The following is a 19,731-nucleotide window of genomic DNA, read 5'->3' as shown; positions in this document are numbered from 1 at the left end:
GATAAGGGGATGATGAAGGGGGGGGATGTGCGGGATGATAAGGGGATGATGAAGGGGGGATGTGTGGGATGATGACAAGGGGATGATGAAGGGGGGATGTGTGGGATGATAAGGGGATGATGAAGGGGGGATGTGTGGGATGATGACAAGGGGATGATGATGAGGATGTTAATGACGGGTCTGGATGATGACAGGGGGGGATGAGGTATTTCCCACCCTAGGCTTATACTCGAGTCAATAACTTTTCCTGGGATTTTGGGTTGAAATTAGGGGTCTCGGCTTATACTCGGGTCGGCTTATACTCGAGTATATACGGTAGTTTAATAATTTGAGGTAGGTAAAGTTATGAAATATAACATTTTTCATTGATACTATACTAAGTGTACCGATCACTTAAAAAAAAAAATGTCAAAAGTTTTAATTGGTTGGGGGTTACATGCTGAGACCGCCACCGACCAGAAGGAAGAGTAGAGATATGCCCACGGCAGTATACATTGCTCTCCAGCCCTCAGTGATCTTTGTTTCGCTTCTCCAATATAAGTCTATGGAGCAACGAGGCAGAGATCGTGGAGAGCCAGGGAGTGATGAGTGCTTATTCCCGCTCATTAGTGTTGAGCGGCATAGGCCATATTTGAATTTGCGAATATTCGCGAATATATGAATGAATATTCGTCATATATTCGCTAAATTTGCATATTCGTAATATTCGCGTTTTATTTTTCGCATATGTGAAAATTCGCGTATGCGAAATTAACATATGCGAAAATTAGCATATACAAAATTAGCATAAGCAAAAAATCGGATATGCGAAAATTAGCATATGCAAATTTTCGCATGTGCGAAAATTCGCACGCCAGTCTCACACAGTAGTATTAGAGCCTTCTTTACACCACACAAGCTGGAAGCAGAGAGGGATGATCACTGTGATGTGTACTGTGAAAAAAAACAACAAAAAAAATAAATATTCGTAAATACGAATATATAGTGCTATATTCGCGAATAAAATTCGCATTGCGAATATTCGCGAGCAACACTATCGCTCATTCTCCTGGTCAGGTACTATCAGACTTGATAGCCTTGATTTACTAATAATTGTGGGTTTTAACTGTTGGATGGGTTCTGTGACTGTTGTTTATTATTTTGGCGCAAGTGTGTTGATTTTTCTGGCACATTTTGGAGAGAGAATTTTGCTGTAATGGTTTTTGGGGAGCATGTTACATTTAGGAAGCCCCCATGGTGCCAGAACAGCGCGCAAAAAAAAAAAAAAAAACACATGGGAAACTATTTGGGAAACTACACCCCTAAAGGAATGTAACAAGGGCCTTAACACCTCACAGGTGTTTGACGACTTTTCATTAAAGTTGGACATGAAAATTTAACATTTGATTCTAAACACTATAATGCTGGTATTACCCAACATTTTTTTTTTATATTTACAAGGGGTAATAGGAGAAAAAGCCCCCAAAATTTGTATACCAATTTCTCCTGAATAAGAAAAAAAAAACAATATGTGGACAGAAAGTGCCCTGCAGGTGCACTACAATGCTCAGCAGAGGAGCGCCATTGGGCTTTTGGAAAGAGAATTTGGCTGGAATTGAAGTTGGGGCCATGTGTGTTTACAAAGCCCCCATGTGCCAGAACCCCCACCCTTCAAGGAACATAACAAGGGGTATAGTGCATATTTACATATCACAGCTCTTTTGAACAGTGGGCTGTAAAAATTAAGAATTTGTTGTTTTTTTGTTGCTATTTTGCAAGGGATAACAGTAGAAAAAGCACCCAAAATTTGTAGCTCAATTCCTTTCAAGTAAAGAAATACCCCATATGTGGATGTAATGTGCTTGTGCGGGTACACAACAAGGTTCAAGACTCATAGACCTATGCTCACATTTGAGCCATAGGGAATTTCAATAGCTGACAGATGCATACATTCAGAAGAAGAAAAAAAAAACACCCACATGTGACCCAATTACAGACAATACACCCCCTGAGGAATGTGTATAGGGGTGAAGTGGACATTTGGAATGGATAGGTGTTTCTTAAAGCGTAAAGCATTCCTGTCAGATCCCACACACAAAAAAAAACTGTCACCGATATTTCACAAAAAAAATAGCATATTACAGCTGCTCAATGTCTTTTCAATTCTCAAAGGGAGGGGGCGTGTCCTTAGCTTGCCTGCACTGTGATGACCCCTCTCTTAACTGTTGCTTGCAGCAAACTTGAAAAACCCTCAGTGCTAGTAACTCAGTGACCCATGACCCATTTTTGGAAAAAATACCCCAAGACGTGTTATCAGGGGTATTATGTAAAGGGTTTTGGGGTTTAAAATTTGGAAGACAATGTACTGTGGAAAGGTGCCTTGCAGTCAAATCAAGGGAAATTAAAATGGGGTAAGAGGATTTTAAATTTAATACTACATGGAAGTGTGGTACTCCCTGAAGCAATTATTATTGCAGAGGCCCGGATGATCGGGGCAAGTGTCAGACTGAGTGGGGGTGTCCTTTCTTATCCCCCTCTTGCGACACGTGCATTTTTTCTTGGATTGTCTCTTCTTTCCAGTGTGGGAGACCTCACCTGGAAAGTGTTAGCCTGGGACAATCTGGGCGCCTCTAGGTCTGGAAGTACTCGGGGCTGCTCCCCCTGATCGCCAAAGATCAGGGCCTATATGAATACCTCCTGGAATTGAAGGAATCTCCCTGTGTTGTGAGCGCTCCGTTATAGTACAAATGCGTTGTACATAGCAACTGGGACCATGCAGACCGCAACTTTTTTGTACCAGATCAGAGAGATCAATTCCTTCCATATACTGATTGTAGTCCACAATACAATCAGGCTTGAGGAACAGTGTCGCGGTGCACAGGGACAGGGGTGCTGTCATTACCATGAACTGTGATCAGCATAAGGACCTCCCTCTTATGCTTATTCCTGACCAGCAACAGGTTTTCACTGGTTAGGGCCCTGCTCTCACCCCTGGGTATTGGTGCCTGGAAGGAATAGGTCAGAAGGCCTCTTTGATTTTTCCGCACGGTTCCACAAGCGGACGTGGATCTGGTGGCAAGGGATTTGAAAAGAGGGATACTGGTATAAAAATTATCCACATAAAGGTGGTAACCCTTATTCAGCAGTGGGTGCAAAAGGTCCCACACAAGCTTCCCACTGACTCCCAGGATTAGGGGACATTCTGGGGGTTCAATATGGGAATCCTGTCCCTCGTACACTCTAAACTTGTAAGTGTACCCTGAGGTACTCTCAGAGTTTAGAGTTTCACGCCATACCTCGCCCACTTAGTGGGGATATATTGGCGGATAATGAGTCTCCCCTTAAAACTAATGAGAGACTCATCAATAGAGACCTCCCTTTGGGGTACATAGGCCTCCAAAAACTGTGCCCCAAAGTGATCTTTGACCGACCTGATTTTGTACAGGCAGATCACCATGGGGCAACATGCTGCATTATCAGCGTAATGCATGCATTTCCGTATGGTCTCAAAGCATCTCCGTGTCATGGCCATACTGTAGAGTGGGGTCTGGTAGAGGATGTCCCTACTCCAATATTGCCTGACTCTAGGTTTTATGACTAGGCCCATATGAAGCACAAGACCCCAAAACGTCCTCATTTTGGCTGCACTGATGGGGGGGGGGGGGGCATCCATTGGGCCTAGCCAAAATGGAGCCCAGGTGCGCGGCAACAAACTGTTGGGCGTACAGATTTGAGCGGTGGTCATCGAAAATACCAAGGGAGTAAAGGTATGCCCTTGGTCCATAACTACCGTGACTCAAGGGCGTACCTGTACACCCTTCGTCCCCAATAGGTTAAGGACACAGCCAATTTTGGCTTTGAGGAAACAGAAAAATTAGATTTTTGAGTTTGTTTTTTCCTGCTCGCCTTCTAAGAGACATACCGTATATACTCGAGTATAAGCCTAGTTTTTCAGCATGATTTTTCGTGCTGAAAACACACCCCTCGGCTTATACTCGAGTGAGCAAAAAAAATATATATCGCTTTAGGCATATCGGTGGTGGGGGGGGGGGGGCTGGGCCGTCCATCTTCACTGCAGGGACCATCCCCATTCCGGTGGGGAGGGTGAGCTGGTCCAGGCCGTCCATCTTCACCGGAAGGACTTCTTCTCCACTCCGGGCCATCCCCGAACTAGTGATGCTGCATTGTCGCTGCCGCGAAAGGATATCCATGCTGGGCACGGACGTCCCTGCGTGGTGGTGTCAATGCAGCGTCACTAGTCCAAGGATGGCCCTGAGCAGAGAAGACCTCCCGGTGAAGATGGACGGCCCGTACCGGCTCACCCTCCCACTGGAATGCGGACGGTCACTGCAGTGAAGATGGACAGCCCGGCTCACCCATCATGGATGGTCCCTGCAGCTACTAGAGAAACAACTGGGGATTTGAGAAGAAAACGAAAGGGGGGTCTGGATGAAGAAAGGGGGTCATATGGTGGGGGTATATTGACAGGGGGTCTGGATGATGACAGGGGGGTCATATGGACAGGGGGTTATATGGACAGGGGGGTCTGGATGATTACAGGGGTGGGGGATGATGGATGATGACAGGGGAGGGGGATGATGACAGGGGGGATGATGTATTTCCCACCCTAGGCTTATACTCGAGTCAATAAGTTTTTCCTAAGTTTTTGGGGTGAAATTAGGGGCCTCGGCTTATGTTCGGAAGGGCTAATACTCGAGTATATACGGTAACTCTTTTTTTATATTTCAATCCACAGAGCCATATGAGGGCTTGTTTTTTGCACCACCAATTGTACTTTGTAATGAGACCTTTTATTTTACCATAAAATGTATGGCACAACCAAAAAAAACATTTATGGTGGGAAATTGAAAAGAAAACCACAACTTTGCAACTTTTGGGGGTTTGTTTTTGCACAGTGCACTTTACGGTAAAACTGACATGTTTTCTTTATTTTGTGGGTCTTTTACAATCAAAATACCAATCTTTATATATATTCTTTTCTTTTATTGTACCACTTTAAAAAAAAAAAAATTTTTAAACAAAATAAGTATAAAATTGCTGTATTCTGACCCCCTATAACTTCCAGATCAGCTAGGACGCCGAAGGCAGGTCCCCTACCTGCTTCCTCAGCATCCGATCGGCGATTGACTTCTTTATACTTGAGATCCAGGCAGAAGAAGTCAAGCCCTGATAACAATGATCAGCCGCATGTAGTTCTATGCCGATCATCAGTGTTCAGTGTTAGGAATCAATGTAATGCATGTTATAGTTCCTATAAAATAGCGGGGGGAAAAAGTTACTAATGATGAATTAACCCCTTCCCTAATAAAAGTAAGAATCACCCCCCTTTTAAAACAAAAAACAAAAAAAACTGTGTAAATAAAAATATGTGGTATCGCCGTGTGTGTAAATGTCCAAACTATAAAAATATATCATTAATTAAACCACACGGTCAAAAAAAATCAAAATCCAAAATAGTGTATTTTTGGTCACTTTTTTTTAGCACAAAAAAATGAATAAAAAGCGATCAAAAAGTCCAATCAAAATTAAAAATGGTACTGATAAAAACTTCAGATCACGGCACAAAAAATGAGCCCCACACTGGCCCATACACAGAAAAATAAAAAAAGTTATAGGGGTCAGAAGATGACCATTTTAAACGTATTAATTTTCGTGCATGTAGTTATGATTTTTTTCAAGCGGTGAAACAAAATAAAACCTATATAAGTAGGGTGTCATTTTAACCGTATGGACCTACAGAATGTGTCATTTTTACCAAAAAATGCACTGCGTAGAAACGGAAGCCCCCAAAAGTTACAAAATGGCATTTTTTCTTCAATTTTGTCGCACAATGAGTTTGTTTTCCGTTTTGCTGTGGATTTTTGGGTAAAATGACTGATGTCACAGAAAGTAGAATTGGTGGCGCAAAAAATAAGCCATAATATGGACTTTTCGGTGCAAAATTGAAAGGGTTATGATTTTTAAAAAGTAAGGAGGAAAAAAACGAAAGTGCAAAAATGGAAAAACCCTGCGTCCTTAAGGGGTTAAGCACCGCTTGGTGCGAAACGCATCAGACATTCCTACTGTATGTGATTTTTGTGTAAAGATTCAATAAAGACAAGCTTTTATCCACGCATCACAATTTGCACAACCTGATAAAAGCCAGTTGGGAACAGAATAATAAATCAAGTTCAATGTTTGTTTATAGCAGCATTATGTGTCTCCATTTCACATATATGTATATCTCAATGGTTGTTGCTATATAATTTGCAGGCTTAATAAGTGCTACAGCTTTAAGGACCAGGCCAATTTTATTTTTGCGTTTTCCTTTTTTCCTCCTCGCCTTCTAAAAGTCATAACTCTTTTATATTTCCATTCCCAGACCCATATGAGGGCCTGTTTTTTGCGTGACCAGATGTACTTTGTAATGACATGACTCATTTTACCCTAAAATGTATGGTAAACCCCAAAAAATCTTTTTTGTGTAAGGAAATTTAAACAAAAATCATAAATTTAGCAAATTTGGGGGGGTTTCATTTTCGCGCTGTAGGCTTTAGCGGTAAAATGACATGTTTTCTTTATTCTCTGGGTCAATACGATTAAAAAGATACCCATGGTTACATACATTTCTATTATTGTACTGCTGTTAAAAAATCTCAAACTTTTTCTTCCAAAATCAGTATGCTAAAAATTTCCCTATTTTGACCACCTCTAACGCTCTTATTTTTCCATTTTCAGGGATGTGTGAGGGCTAATTGTTTTGCGCCATGATCTGTAGTTTGTTCTGGTACTACATTTGCGTATGTGACTTTTTGATCGCTTTTTATTAATTATTTACACACGCGGCGATACCAAATGTTTATTATTAATCCTTTTTTTTACACTTTTTGTATTAATATGGGGAAAAGGGGTGATTTAAAACTTTATTGGGGGAGGGGCTTTTTCACATTTTGTTTTCACTTTTTTAACATATTTTCTTTACATTTATTTTACACTTTTTTGTCCCCACAGGGGAGGGGACTACTTAGCAAGCATTAGATTGCTAATACTGTTCAGTGCTGTGCATAGGGCATAGCACTGATCAGTATTATCAGTGATCAATTGCTCTGGTCTGCTGAAAGGCAGATCAGTGCAGAAGACCCTGGGAGACAGACGGAGGCAGGTGAGGTAACCTCCATCCGCCATCTTGGCTGATCTGATCCCCACGGCAATGCTGCGGAAGATCAGATCAGCCATTATTAGTGCTACACTGTCGCAGGTGCCCTGATCTGTATTGATTGCGGCATCTGAGGGGTTTATGGCAGACATCAGAGCGATCGCTGATATTCGTCATTACCGGTGGGTCCGCGGCTGCTGACAGCCGCCGGTAACCCGCTGGGATTGAAGCGAGCACATCTCCTGTGCTCGCGTCACAGCCGCGCTGTGCGCTAGGTGACACTATGCAGCGCGTACATTTACGGCACATGTCCTTAAGGGGTTTATAGTATTTACAATGTTGTTTTACAATACGTATACAATATTTCTAGCAATTTTATGATGCATAAGACCTACTTTGTTTCTATTGTTACGATTGATATAATTTTAGTCTTTATATACTTGCAGAGGTATTGCTGGAATCTGTATTTTGGAGTGTAGATCCATACATGAGGTAAGAAAACATTTAATTCAAATTGGTTCAAGGGTTTTACATTTAAAGTAGTTTGCCCTCAAAGTTAAAGAGGTTATGCAGGAAAAAAAATCTTAATCCTTTCAGTACTTATGAGCTTCTGAAGTTAAGGTTGTTCTTTTCTGTCTAAGTGCTCTCTGATGACACGTGTCTCGGGAATCTCCCAGTTTAGAAGCAAATCCCCATAGCAAACCTCTTATAAACTGGGTGGTTCCCGAGACATGTCATCAGAGAGCACTTAGACAGAAAAGAGCAACCTTAACTTCAGAAGCTCATAAGTACTGAAAGGATTAAGATTTTTTAATAGAAGAAATTTACAAATCTGTTTAACTTTCTGGAGCCAGTTGATATATAAAAAAAAAGTTTTTTCCTGGATAACCCCTTTAATAAGTCAAATATCTTAGAAATGTAAATTGTGTTTTAACAATTGTAAGTAATTTCCAAAATGCACAGTATCGTAATCATTTCTATACCCTCCAAGCCTCACTGCCACTTGCACATGGCATTATCCTGTTAGTAGAATGTGTCTGTGGCCAGTTTCCTGAGCATGTACTGACTCTGCCTAGCTGTAGCCCAGAGCCAAGTGCAGACAAACATCTGAGGAATCCAGCTACAGATACATTCTATGGATGGGATGCATGAGGAGATAATAGTATCATGGTATCCAATGGCAACCACAGCATATCCCATAGATGTCTGAGAGATACAGGTTCCTAGATAGGATTTCTGTGTCCTGCCCACAGCTCAGGCAACGTGATTTTGTTACTCATTATACAGAGAGAAGGTATGTGCCCCTTGTATACAGGTATTATTGGCAAGATTGGTCTTGATATACTGGGATTTGTTTGTATTGGTATTACTTGGTAGCTGTGTTGTCTTTTATACAAAAAAATAATAATAATTATAGTATGTAACATCTAACAAGATATATAGACCCTATTGATACCACTGGTGAAGGCCAGATGCCTATGCCCTATCAGCAGTAGCAGTAGCACAAACCACAAATCAGACAGGTGTATGCTGCTCCTTACTAAATTATCTGATTGGATATATATTTAACACAGTTTGGGGGTGGAGGGGGGTATTAAGAAAAATAGGAAGGGAAGGCATGCTAGGCTGGTGCTCCATTTGCCTTGTATTCCTAGAGAACTAAAATAACCTTTCCCTTAGCTCTGTGGGTTCTCTCTTAATGAGGTTTAAAGGTAAAAACACATTTTCATATACCCTTTTTAGGATTTTTTTTTTATTTTATACAATGAGATAGTTTTTTGTTTGTTTTTTTGGCCAGACTAGAGTATACAAAGTGTTTCTCACTTTGGGACACCTATTGTGAACTATATAAACAACCCACTGATTAGAATTTTCACAGTATAAGGGTACGTTCACAAGGAAGAATTACCTGCAGGTTTAAGCTGTGGAAGATTTTCTGTGATGGAAAAGCTGCAGGAGACCCCATTGAAGTCAATGTAATGTGCTGCCAATTTTCTGCTGTGGAAAATCTGCCACGGCTTAAACCAGCAGCGGCAAAATCATGGGTGATCAGTCCATGTGAGGGCACCCTGATACGATATTTCTCCTGTGATGGAGCTGCAAAGAATTTGAACACATATTGCAAGATTTCTCCATTATTAATGGCCGAATGATGGCTGTTCCACCAGAGGTACATTTATGACAGGGTTATTTTCAAGGCATCTTTTTATCAATAACATTCTCAAAATACTTGAAAAAGTGATTGCCTTGAAAATATTACCTTGTATTACTGTAGACATTACTGTAGGCTAGCATTTTCTCATAATTTGGAGACCATGGTAATTGCTTTGCTATGAAGATGTGTATATTAAATCTACCTTCCACCTTTTAGACCATACAGTAGAAGCCTAAAAGAAGGTGATGTTATAATGGGAAGTCAGGTTGCCAGGTAAGCTTCTTTCTTTTTGCCATACTGTATACCATCCCTCATAACATTTGACAATACAAGACAAATACCTGTAACACACGAACAAATATATTACATGTCAATGAGGCAAAATATCTGATCCAATCCTTGTCCACTGTTTTTAAAAAGAAATCATACAATATACACTGGTTATCATTTAATGCGATATTGTTTAAATGCAAGTTAGAAATTACAGTGGAGGTTGGAGGTTTCTGTAGGAATTTGCTCCATAAATTGTCTACACTAGTGTCTACACTAGTCTTTTATAATTGGGGTCTTCATGTTTTGCTTTACAAGTAGCATTGTGACTATGTATTTCTCTAAGGGCTTCTTCACAAATCACAATACAAAATCTCCACCCGGAGATATTCTGGGCAGAGATTCCCCCTGGTGCAGGCACTGGCAAAACAAGCTGGTGCTAGGACCATTTGAAATGTGCCATCTCTATAGACTGCCATGCATGTTAGTGCATTCCACTAAAAGAATAAACATTCATCCTTCGGTGGAGTCTGGGGTCCGGTATTACCGTGGCGACATTCCGCAGCAGAAATTCCGTAGTGTGAGTGGTGCAGCGGAATCCCATTGAGAACAATGGGAGGCTGCTTCACTGTATTTTTCAAAATCCTTGGTTTGTTTGACCCTTTCATACCAATGGCAATTAAGTATACTTTATGGTCAAGGTTCAAGAGAGAGAAAGTGTACATGGCTACCAATAATAGTATATTTAATCATTTTACAGTTACTGTTTTTAATTCAGGGTGGTGGAAAGCAAAAACCCTTCCTTTGCTGTCGGAGATTATTATGTTGCCCAATCAGGGTGGACAACACACTTCATATCAGATGGTAAAAAACTCCGTGCTTTACCATCCAATTGGCCTGAATCGCTGCCAAGATCACTGGCACTTGGAACTGTTGGCATGCCTGGGTAAGCCTTTCAAATACATTGATCAATGTCTCCTATCCCCTTGTAGACATCAAAGTTCTGACCAAAACTAATATCACATAGTTGTCCACTTCTTAGAGGTTGAATCAATCAGTTACCATCTTATTTCTCTTACAGAGTAACAGCATACATTGGTCTTAAACAAATCTGTAATCCAAAGCCAGGCGAAGTGCTTCTCGTGAACTCTGCAGCTGGTGCTGTTGGCACAATTGTAGGCCAAATTGCTAAGATCAAGGTAAGTTACAGTTCAGATATGTGAGGTCTTGAAATGCTCTTCTTACATGACCGGATGAAATGGGATTAAGGCGGTTACTATTTTGATACACATTATGGGGTTACATAACCTTTCATACTTTTTTTTTCCCCTTCATTTAGTTTCTTTCCTCCTCACCTTTTTAAAAGCCATAACTTGATTTTTATGTTAGAGCCGTATAAGGGCTTGTTCTTTGCAGGATGTTATACTTTTTAATATTATAAAGTTATACCCCTACAAATATATGTATATGTATATGTATATATATATCAGTACAAAATGTGGCAAAGCCAATTATGTTTATTTTGTTTGTCAAATAAAAAATTTAAAAAAAGTGGGGTAGTTTTAATATGGTGTAACCCGATGAGACTTTTTGCATTACAGAATACGGTCACTTGGTGTTCATTTTTTTTCTTCTCTTTTTAAACCCTGCCTTTGGTAGCCATGGAGGCCTTCAGAAGGCCCTAGGCAGCCATGACAACCGTGACAACCGATTTGCCTCTTGCAAGTGCATCATGGTTGGAGAAACCTCTTTATGCCTCAATGCTGCAGTAGCTATTGACTGCAGTATTTACAGGGTTAAACGGCCAGTATCCAAGTTCTCTCCATACGTTATGTGATTCTTATTTTTATTATTTGTTATTACTAATATTGTTGCTGATGATATTATTATTATTATGCATTTTTCAAGGGCTGTAAAGTAGTTGGATCTACTGGGTCAGAAGAAAAAGTTGCATACTTAAAGGAAATTGGTTTTGATGAAGCTTTTAACTACAAGACAGTGACATCTTTGGATGAAGCTCTGAAGAAAGCATCACCAGAAGGCTATGACTGCTATTTTGAACATGTAAGTTATAAGAAAACACATTGGTGAAAGAAATGCATTAGTATTGGGTATCCACCATAAGGTGATTTTAGTACATACCTGGCAGACAGTAATGGACATGCTAAGGAACGATCTGCGCTTGTCTTAGGGTTAAATGGCTATGTTGTGAGATTACCATAATACTGTGGCTAGCTTTTTGTGAACTGGCTTTTTCCTGTTGGAGTTCGTTCTCTCAAACTATAAATCCTAGAGTTCCTTGGTTGTAAGTGTGTGGTCACTTTTCTTCCTCCTCTTCTACACATCAGCCGCCCCACCCATTGAAACAAACCTGTACTGCCTTCAATGCAATAGACCAGTGTTTAATGAAAAGGCTGCCTCTAGTTGTTGCAAATTTTTGCAGAATGATCTCCCACCCAGCGGCGGAGCAAAGACATGGTCCCTCTGAGCACCTGACTAGTGATGTAATGTCTCAGCTGCACTGCAACCTGGGAAAACCTGAGATGACACTTATTTTGTATGCTGTTAAAAATAAATGTAGAGGCAAAAATCACAGAAAAAAACATAATCAAACACAAGTACAGACTCTATATTATGAACTACACTAACTTTACAGCCCCTGTAGCACAGTCAAATAAAAAAGATGCTGGAATACCTCTTTTAAGTTTCATTTAGAAAAGAAATCCCAATATGCAATAAGAAATGGAATGGAGCAGTAACACTAGCCAAAATTATCATGTTTGAAAAATTTTACAATCTAAAAGAAAATAAAACTGTAAAAACTTTGGGCACAATATATCTGCTTGGCCATCACCTATCCACAAGGGTTTCCTAGCAATCATGACAACATAGAATTTATAATAATATATTAAAAAAATCAGACATTTTGGCATGTGGCAAAATCAAGTGTTAATTTTCCTGCAATTTTTTGTATTGATAACTTTTTTTTAAGCAAATGCAACATGGCAGGAACAGAGGAACTGAAGGTCTCCGGCTACCATGGTAACTTATTGGCACCCAGATACTTCCTGGGGTGAAATATGGACCCCACAGGAATTGCCAGGCTCAGCCAATCACTGGCAGCAGCAGTGTCCCATCAGTCATTAGCTGAGCAGGTAATTCTTCAAGGACAACCAGAAAGTAACAGTGACAAGTGGAAACCAGCAACGTTTAAGACTTATTTACCCCCATCAACCCCTTTTTTAAATGTTTCTACTAGAGATGATAGAATCAATTCACTAGATAAATTTACTTTAAGGATTACATTTTCCTAATAAATGGCATCAATGAGAAGAATTGATTAAAGAGTCACTGTCATTGTGAAAAACTTTTGATATATTATAGAACTGATCATAAGATGCCTTTTCACAATTTAAATGTATAAAAAAAAGTTAAAAATTTCTCCAGAAATTAAAACTATTAAAATAGCCGCCACTAGGTGTCGTCTGTCTTTATCCAGACAGACTGTTCTTGATTTGGCAACATACTGGATACCGGCCATAAAGCGTGCTGGTATCCAGTATAGGAGATAGTCGCTGTGTAGGCCGGGACACATACTGCCTGTGCGAGCGCAGAAAGCCTGCACCCAGTCAGTGCAGCTGTGATCTGCTTCGGTGGAGTAAGCAGAACTTGTCGGCCCCATGAAGTGCAGGGGAGCAGCGGAGCAGCACTTGATAACTTGATAGCTGACAGGTGTCGGTGGAATGAGGGGACTGGGGTGGGGGGGGGGTAGACTGTTTGTTTGTGGTTGGAGCAGCGGCACTGAGCATCGGCTGAACCTAACCTGGAGCCACAGTAGCAGGGGAGGGAGGAAGCTTGGACCATATAGAGCATTGTTTCCCAACTGGGTGCATCCTGCTGTTGTAAAACTACAACTCTACAGCTCTGTCTGGGAATGCTGTGAGTTGTAGTCTCTGGCCATATTACATGAGGCAGGGCTGTTGACTGGTCTGATGTGTATAGTCATGGCAGTGTTCTCCAAATTCTGTCTCTGCTGCTGTTGCAAAACTACAACTCCCAGCATGCCCTGACAGTGTGGACATGCTGGGAATTGTAGTTTTGCTAATGCTAAGGGAGATGTAACCATGTGTCTGCTCACATCTCCCCTAGTATTAGCGAAACTACAACTCCCAGCATGCCCTGACATTGAGGACATGCTGGAATTTGTAGTTTTGCTTATTCTAGTGGAGATGTGAGCAGACAGCATACTGAGGGAGGGGGTGGAGACATGCACAGTTTGGCCACACCCCTCCCTTGGAGAGGAATTCAAGCAAAATGTCCTAAATGTCCTGGCTCATACTGGCCTGGCATGAGTCCAAACTCTCTGCTTGTCAATCAGACAGGTGGGAACAAGCACTGTGCACACTGACCCCCCCCCCCCCCCCCACCTGTGCTGAGCAGCACTGTGCAAAGCACGCAGGACGGCCGCTGTGCCTGCTACAATGAACACTGTGCTACAATGAACACTGTGCTCACCTGTTCCCGCTATCACTGTCTTCTTTCTCCCGCTCCCTTCCTTTTTCTCACCGCTGTGCAGCCCGGACATCACCCGCTGACCCCACCACTTCTACTTCCTGAGCTTAAGTCGGGGGCGGATCACAACTTATAACTGCAGCATCTCCCTCCTCAGTTACCGGCCCAAACACTCAGTAAAGGGACAGGAACAGACCCCCCCCCCACCTCTGTAACAGGAAAGGGTGGAAGTCTTACCTGGCAGGCTTCAGCTGATGTCACGCCTGCCGGGTAACCCCCCCCCCCCCCCCTGCAGCCAAAAAAGCTCACAAGCAGTGTGCAAGCTTTACAAGAAGATAAATACTTACCGTATATACTCGAGTATAAGCCGAGTTTTTCAGCACAATTTTTCGTGCTGAAAACACCCCCCTCGGCTTATACTCGAGTGAACTCCCCCACCCGCAGTGGTCTTCAACCTGCGGACCTCCAGAGGTTTCAAAACTACAACTCCCAGCAAGCCCGGGCAGCCATCGGCTGTCCGAGCTTGCTGGGAGTTGTAGTTTTGAAACCTCCGGAGGTCCGCAGGTTGAAGACCACCGCGGCCTTCGACATCATCCAGCCCCCTCTCACCCCCCTTTAGTTCTGTACAGTACTCACCTCCGCTCGGCGCTGGTCTGGTCCTGCAGGACTGTCCGGTGAGGAGGTGGTCCGGTGGGATAGTGGTTCCGGGCTGCTATCTTCACCAGGGAGGCCTCTTCTAAGCGCTTCGGGCCCGGCCCCAGAATAGTCACGTTGCCTTGACAACGACGCAGAGGTATGTTCATTGCCAACGTACTTCTGCGTCATTGTCAAGGCAACGCCTCTATTCCGGGCCCGAAGCGCTTAGAAGAGGCCTCCCCGGTGAAGATAGCAGCCCGGAACCACTATCCCACCGGACCACCTCCTCACCGGACAGTCCTGCAGGACCGGACCAGCGCCGAGCGGAGGGGAGTACTGTACAGAACTAAAGGGGGGTGAGAGGGGTCTGGATGATGTTGAAGGCCGCAGTGGTCTTCAACCTGCGGACCTCCGGAGGTTTCAAAACTACAACTCCCAGCAAGCCCGGACAGCCGATGGCTTGCTGGGAGTTGCAGTTTTGAAACCTCTGGAGGTCCGCAGGTTGAAGACCACTGAGGGCGGATGATGAGAAGAGGATGATGAAGGGGGGGTGTGAGATGATAAGAGGATGATGAAGGGGGGGGGTGGGATGATGAAGGGGGGTGGAGATGATGACAAGGGGATGATGAAGGGGGTGTGGGGGATGATGACAAGGGGATGATGAAGGGGGGTGTGTGGGATGATGACAAGGGGATGATGAAGGGGGGTGGGGATGATGACAAGGGGATGATGGAGGGTGGGGATGATGACAAGGGGATGATGAAGGGGGGAAGTGTGGGATGATGACAAGGGGATGATGACAGGTGATGATGATGAGGGTCTGGATGATGACAGGCGGTGATGATGATGAGGATGTTAATGACGGGTCTGGATGATGACAGGGGGGGATGATGTATTTCCCACCCTAGGCTTATACTCGAGTCAATAACTTTTCCTGGGATTTTGGGTTGAAATTAGGGGTCTCGGCTTATACTCGGGTCGGCTTATACTCGAGTATATACGGTAAAACGAAATTGAAAAAGGAAAACAGCGGGGGACATCGAATGAAGAAGGTAACACACCAGCAACATAATATACAGCCTTTACATGGTGGCAGGTACTCTTCAAAACCTGTACAACTTTTACAAAAATAGTTAACTGTTTTTCTAGTTATGGATATATGGTTACAGCATGCCATTCATTACCATAAAAAAATAGCTGTCAGCAATATGATGGATCTAACAAACATAATGCCTAAAATGTAACTACTCTACAGGCAATGTAAATTAAAGTGAACATGGGCAGTGGAAGTTTACTGCATATTTTCTAAATATCTATGCTCATACCAGCTAGATCTTCTCTTTGTATATTTCATAGTCTTGATTTCAGCTAATACTATTTAACTAGTGGTCACAAAAACCAACCATTAGAAACTATTACAAAACAAATTATTGTGCCCCCTTTTTGGGTTCTCATTTCTTCCACTTGCATAGGTTGGGGGAAAGTTTGCAGATGCAGTCCTGCAGCAAATGAAGGACTTTGGAAGAATAGCGGTTTGTGGATGCATCTCATCATACAATGATGCCACTCCTCAAACAGGTGACTTGTGTTTAAATATAAGTAGATATTTTTTCTTTTGTTTTTATATATAAAATCAGTCTGAAAGCTACCAAGCATCACATGGATCTAAACAAACTATTCTCTTGATATTATATCCTATACTGGGGAGATGGGAAAACTGGGCACTCCCGTATGCCAGCCGGACCCCACCCACTCTCATTCATTTGAATGAGCCGACCGGAGTCAGATAGTGACTTAAAACCGTATTATTTGAATGAGCCAACCGGAGTTAGATAGTGACTCCAGTTGGATGCTCTTTGCCCCGTATCCGATAGTGGAGTCACTATCTAACTCCGGTCGGCTCATTCAAATGAATTAGATGGGGGCCGTGTCTGGCTGGGATACGGGAGCACCCATTTATTTCCATCTCCCAGTTGGATCTGTGCTCCAGATGTAAGAATTGTAAGGTGAATGCAGCATATCCTTACCGTTTTTTTGGTCACAATGGAAGCTGAAAATTTACATCCTACACAGTATGTTTTACCCTGTGACTTATCATTAAGGTAATAATCACTTTTCACAACAGGCAGTGCACAATGCTTGCATGGCAATGCGGCCACTAGGTGTAACCCTCACCTTTTGCGTTGTGTTCCGACTTTCACCTGATGGTAAGCCTTAACTGAAAGTTGCCCATAAGTTATTTAGCCAAGCATGCCCTGATGTCTATGTATTCTATACCGAACGATAAAGAATGCTTTTTTTTTTTTACAGTTCCTATTTTCAGTAATTAACTAAATAATTCACTTCTAGGGCCTTATGTTCAGCCACTTATTCTCTTTAAACAACTGCGCATGGAAGGATTTCTAATCTTTCACTATGAAGATAAACCCATATATGAAGAAGCACAGAAGCAACTCCTAGAGTGGATTTTAGAGGTATGAAAATTCTAAGCTACCGGATGCCAAACATAGACTCTATTAGTTCTATAAAAGTCTGCTCTGTAGGGCATTTTCTATTGGGTACAGATTCTGTGAGTATGCTGTAAATGAAACTCCAGAAATCTATTCATAATTCATAAAAATGAAGGCTGCAGTAAGGCTGGTTCTCTGGAAGTTATATGGGACAGTGCAAATATAAATGCAATACACAGTGAAAAACTGAATGCTTAAAACATAACATGCTATTCTTACATTTGATAATAGGGCAAGGTGAAATATCATGAACACGTCACCAATGGTTTTGAGAACATGCCGGCTGGATTCATCGGAATGCTGAATGGAGAGAACACTGGAAAAGCAATTATTAAAGCTTAAGCTAAGAAGACTTTCAGTGCTGCACTAATTTATGTGAAGGGCCCTACCAGCCCTTTCTAGTCCGTGAGATGAATACTATTTCTTAAAGGGGTTGTCCAGCCAAAACGTTCTTATTAGCCCCTTCATGACCTGGGGTTTTTCCATTTTTGCACTTTCGTGTTTTCCTCCTTACCTTTAAAAAATAACTCTTTCAATTTTGCACCTAAAAATCCATATGATGGCTTATTTTTTGCACCTCCAATTCTACTTTGTAATGACAGTCATTTCACCCAAATATCTACGGCAAAATGAAAAAAAAAATCATTGTGCGACAAAATGAAAAAACACAATTTCTTTACTTTTGGGGGCTTCGGTTTCTACGCAGTACATTTTTCGGTAAAAAATGACCTTATCTTTATTCTGTAGGTCCATGCGATTAAAATGATGCCCTACTTATATAGGTGTGATTTTGTCGTACTTCTGGAAAAAATCATAACTACATGCAGGAAAATGTATATGTTCAAAATTGCCATTTTCTGACCCCTATAACTTTTTATGTGATAATTTTTTGCGCACAATTTGCGTACAATTTTTGTATTGATTGGTCTTTTTGATCGCTTTTTGTAAATTTTTTCATGATATATAAAGTGACCAAAAATACGCTATTTTGAACTTGCGGTTTAATTAACTATATATTTTTATAATTCGGACATTTCCGCACTCGGCGATACCACATATTTTAATTTTTATTTACAGTTTTTTTTTTTTATGGGAAAATGGGGGTGATTCAATTAGGGAAGGGGTTAAATGATCTTTATTAACTTTTTTTCCCACTTTTTTTTCAATGTTAAAGCTCCCATAGGGGACTATAACATGTAGTACATTGATTTCTCATACTGTTCAATGCTATGCCATAGCATAGCATAGATCAGTGTTTCTGCTGCTTAACTGCTCATGCCTGGATCTCAGGCACTGAGCAGTCATTCGGCGATCGGACATGGCACCTCCTCATGTCCTTCAGCTGCTCGGGACGCCGTGATTTCGCTGAACAGCCCACTGAGCTAACCAGCACTTAATAGCTTTCACTTTAGACGCAGCAATCACCTTTGAACGCTAATATCATTGCCACGGGTCCTGGCCGTTGCTACGTGCCGGGCTTGACTCGCTATGACGATGTTTGGCAATTCGGTGACATGACATTGTATGACCGCCCATCCAGTCAGCGGCTACAACGTTGTTTTGCCTCAACCACTGATAGGATGTCATACGCCTGCTCAGCCAATCACTAATTACAACAAGAAACCCCACTGAAGAGTTAAAAAAAATCCTCCAACATCATATGTCTGTAATAGAATAAAAAAATGTTTTATCAGGTCAGTACAAAAACAAAAAATTATAACTAGAAATGGTCTCTTATTTTTGTTCCTGGTCAAGTTCAGTAGAAGAGCAAGTACTTTTTTTTTTTTTTTGGGTACACAGTACAATTAATGTAACCACTGTTCAGATGATCCACTAATGAAGGGATTATGATCAATATAAAACAGTGCTGTCCACTGATAATACCCTTAACTTTTTAATCTTGGGTGGTTTTTGCATCCCATATAATGACTTCTGTGGGTTTATTCACCCCCCCCCCCCCATCCAGGTTTATTCAATAGGACAACAGTTTTTATCCTCCTCGCAAGGACATTATTGTTAATATTATACAATCTTTGGTTATATACACTTGGTTAAATGTTAATAAACACTAATAATAGAACCACAGTTTGTTATTGTAATTTTAAATAAAGAATAGTTAACAAAGAGTATTGTCATTTTTGTTATACAAATGCAATGTGATAAGACATAGATAGACATTGAACACACAAAGGCAATATAACAGTCAAACTGTAGGTCAATTTGAGTACAAGAAAAAATTGGAAAAGCATAATATGCAGCATTATATTGCTACACATCAGCCCAAGTTTGTACAAGTTTGTCATTAAGGAGGACTAAAGAACAACATCATGAGGTACAATGGAACAGGAGGAAGAGGGAGAAAAAAAGAATGAAAAGGGGGGAGTAAATTAGGAATGCAGAGACGAGCAAACAAGGTGCAATCGAATATAGGTAGGGACAATAAGATGGTTAAAAGGGTTATTCAGGATTAGAATCTCATAGCTGCTGTCTTACTGGCACAGCGCTGCCCTTGT

At 41.5% G+C, this 19,731-nt stretch overlaps 1 protein-coding gene across 2 annotated transcripts in view; it reads left to right on the top strand.

The window, feature by feature from the left end:
• Positions 1–19,288, top strand: part of LOC130306861 (prostaglandin reductase 1-like) — a 33,727-nt gene extending 14,439 nt beyond the window's left edge. For both annotated transcript variants that reach the window (XM_056552144.1, XM_056552141.1), the window contains exons 3-10: positions 7,582–7,627; positions 9,507–9,563; positions 10,339–10,506; positions 10,642–10,759; positions 11,469–11,624; positions 16,181–16,286; positions 17,058–17,182; positions 17,450–19,288. In XM_056552144.1, coding sequence (XP_056408119.1) covers positions 7,582–7,627; positions 9,507–9,563; positions 10,339–10,506; positions 10,642–10,759; positions 11,469–11,624; positions 16,181–16,286; positions 17,058–17,182; positions 17,450–17,560 — 887 coding nt within the window. In that variant the 3' untranslated portion in view covers positions 17,561–19,288. The remainder of the gene's footprint in view (positions 1–7,581; positions 7,628–9,506; positions 9,564–10,338; positions 10,507–10,641; positions 10,760–11,468; positions 11,625–16,180; positions 16,287–17,057; positions 17,183–17,449) is intronic.
• Positions 19,289–19,731: the final 443 nt, after the last annotated feature.

This window comes from Hyla sarda, chromosome 1 (genome assembly GCF_029499605.1).
Source record: "Hyla sarda isolate aHylSar1 chromosome 1, aHylSar1.hap1, whole genome shotgun sequence".
In the NCBI taxonomy this organism is placed as follows: Eukaryota; Metazoa; Chordata; class Amphibia; order Anura; family Hylidae; genus Hyla; species Hyla sarda.
The sequence above is the reverse complement of the archived record's forward strand: the minus strand, read 5'-3'. Positions and strand labels throughout refer to the sequence as shown.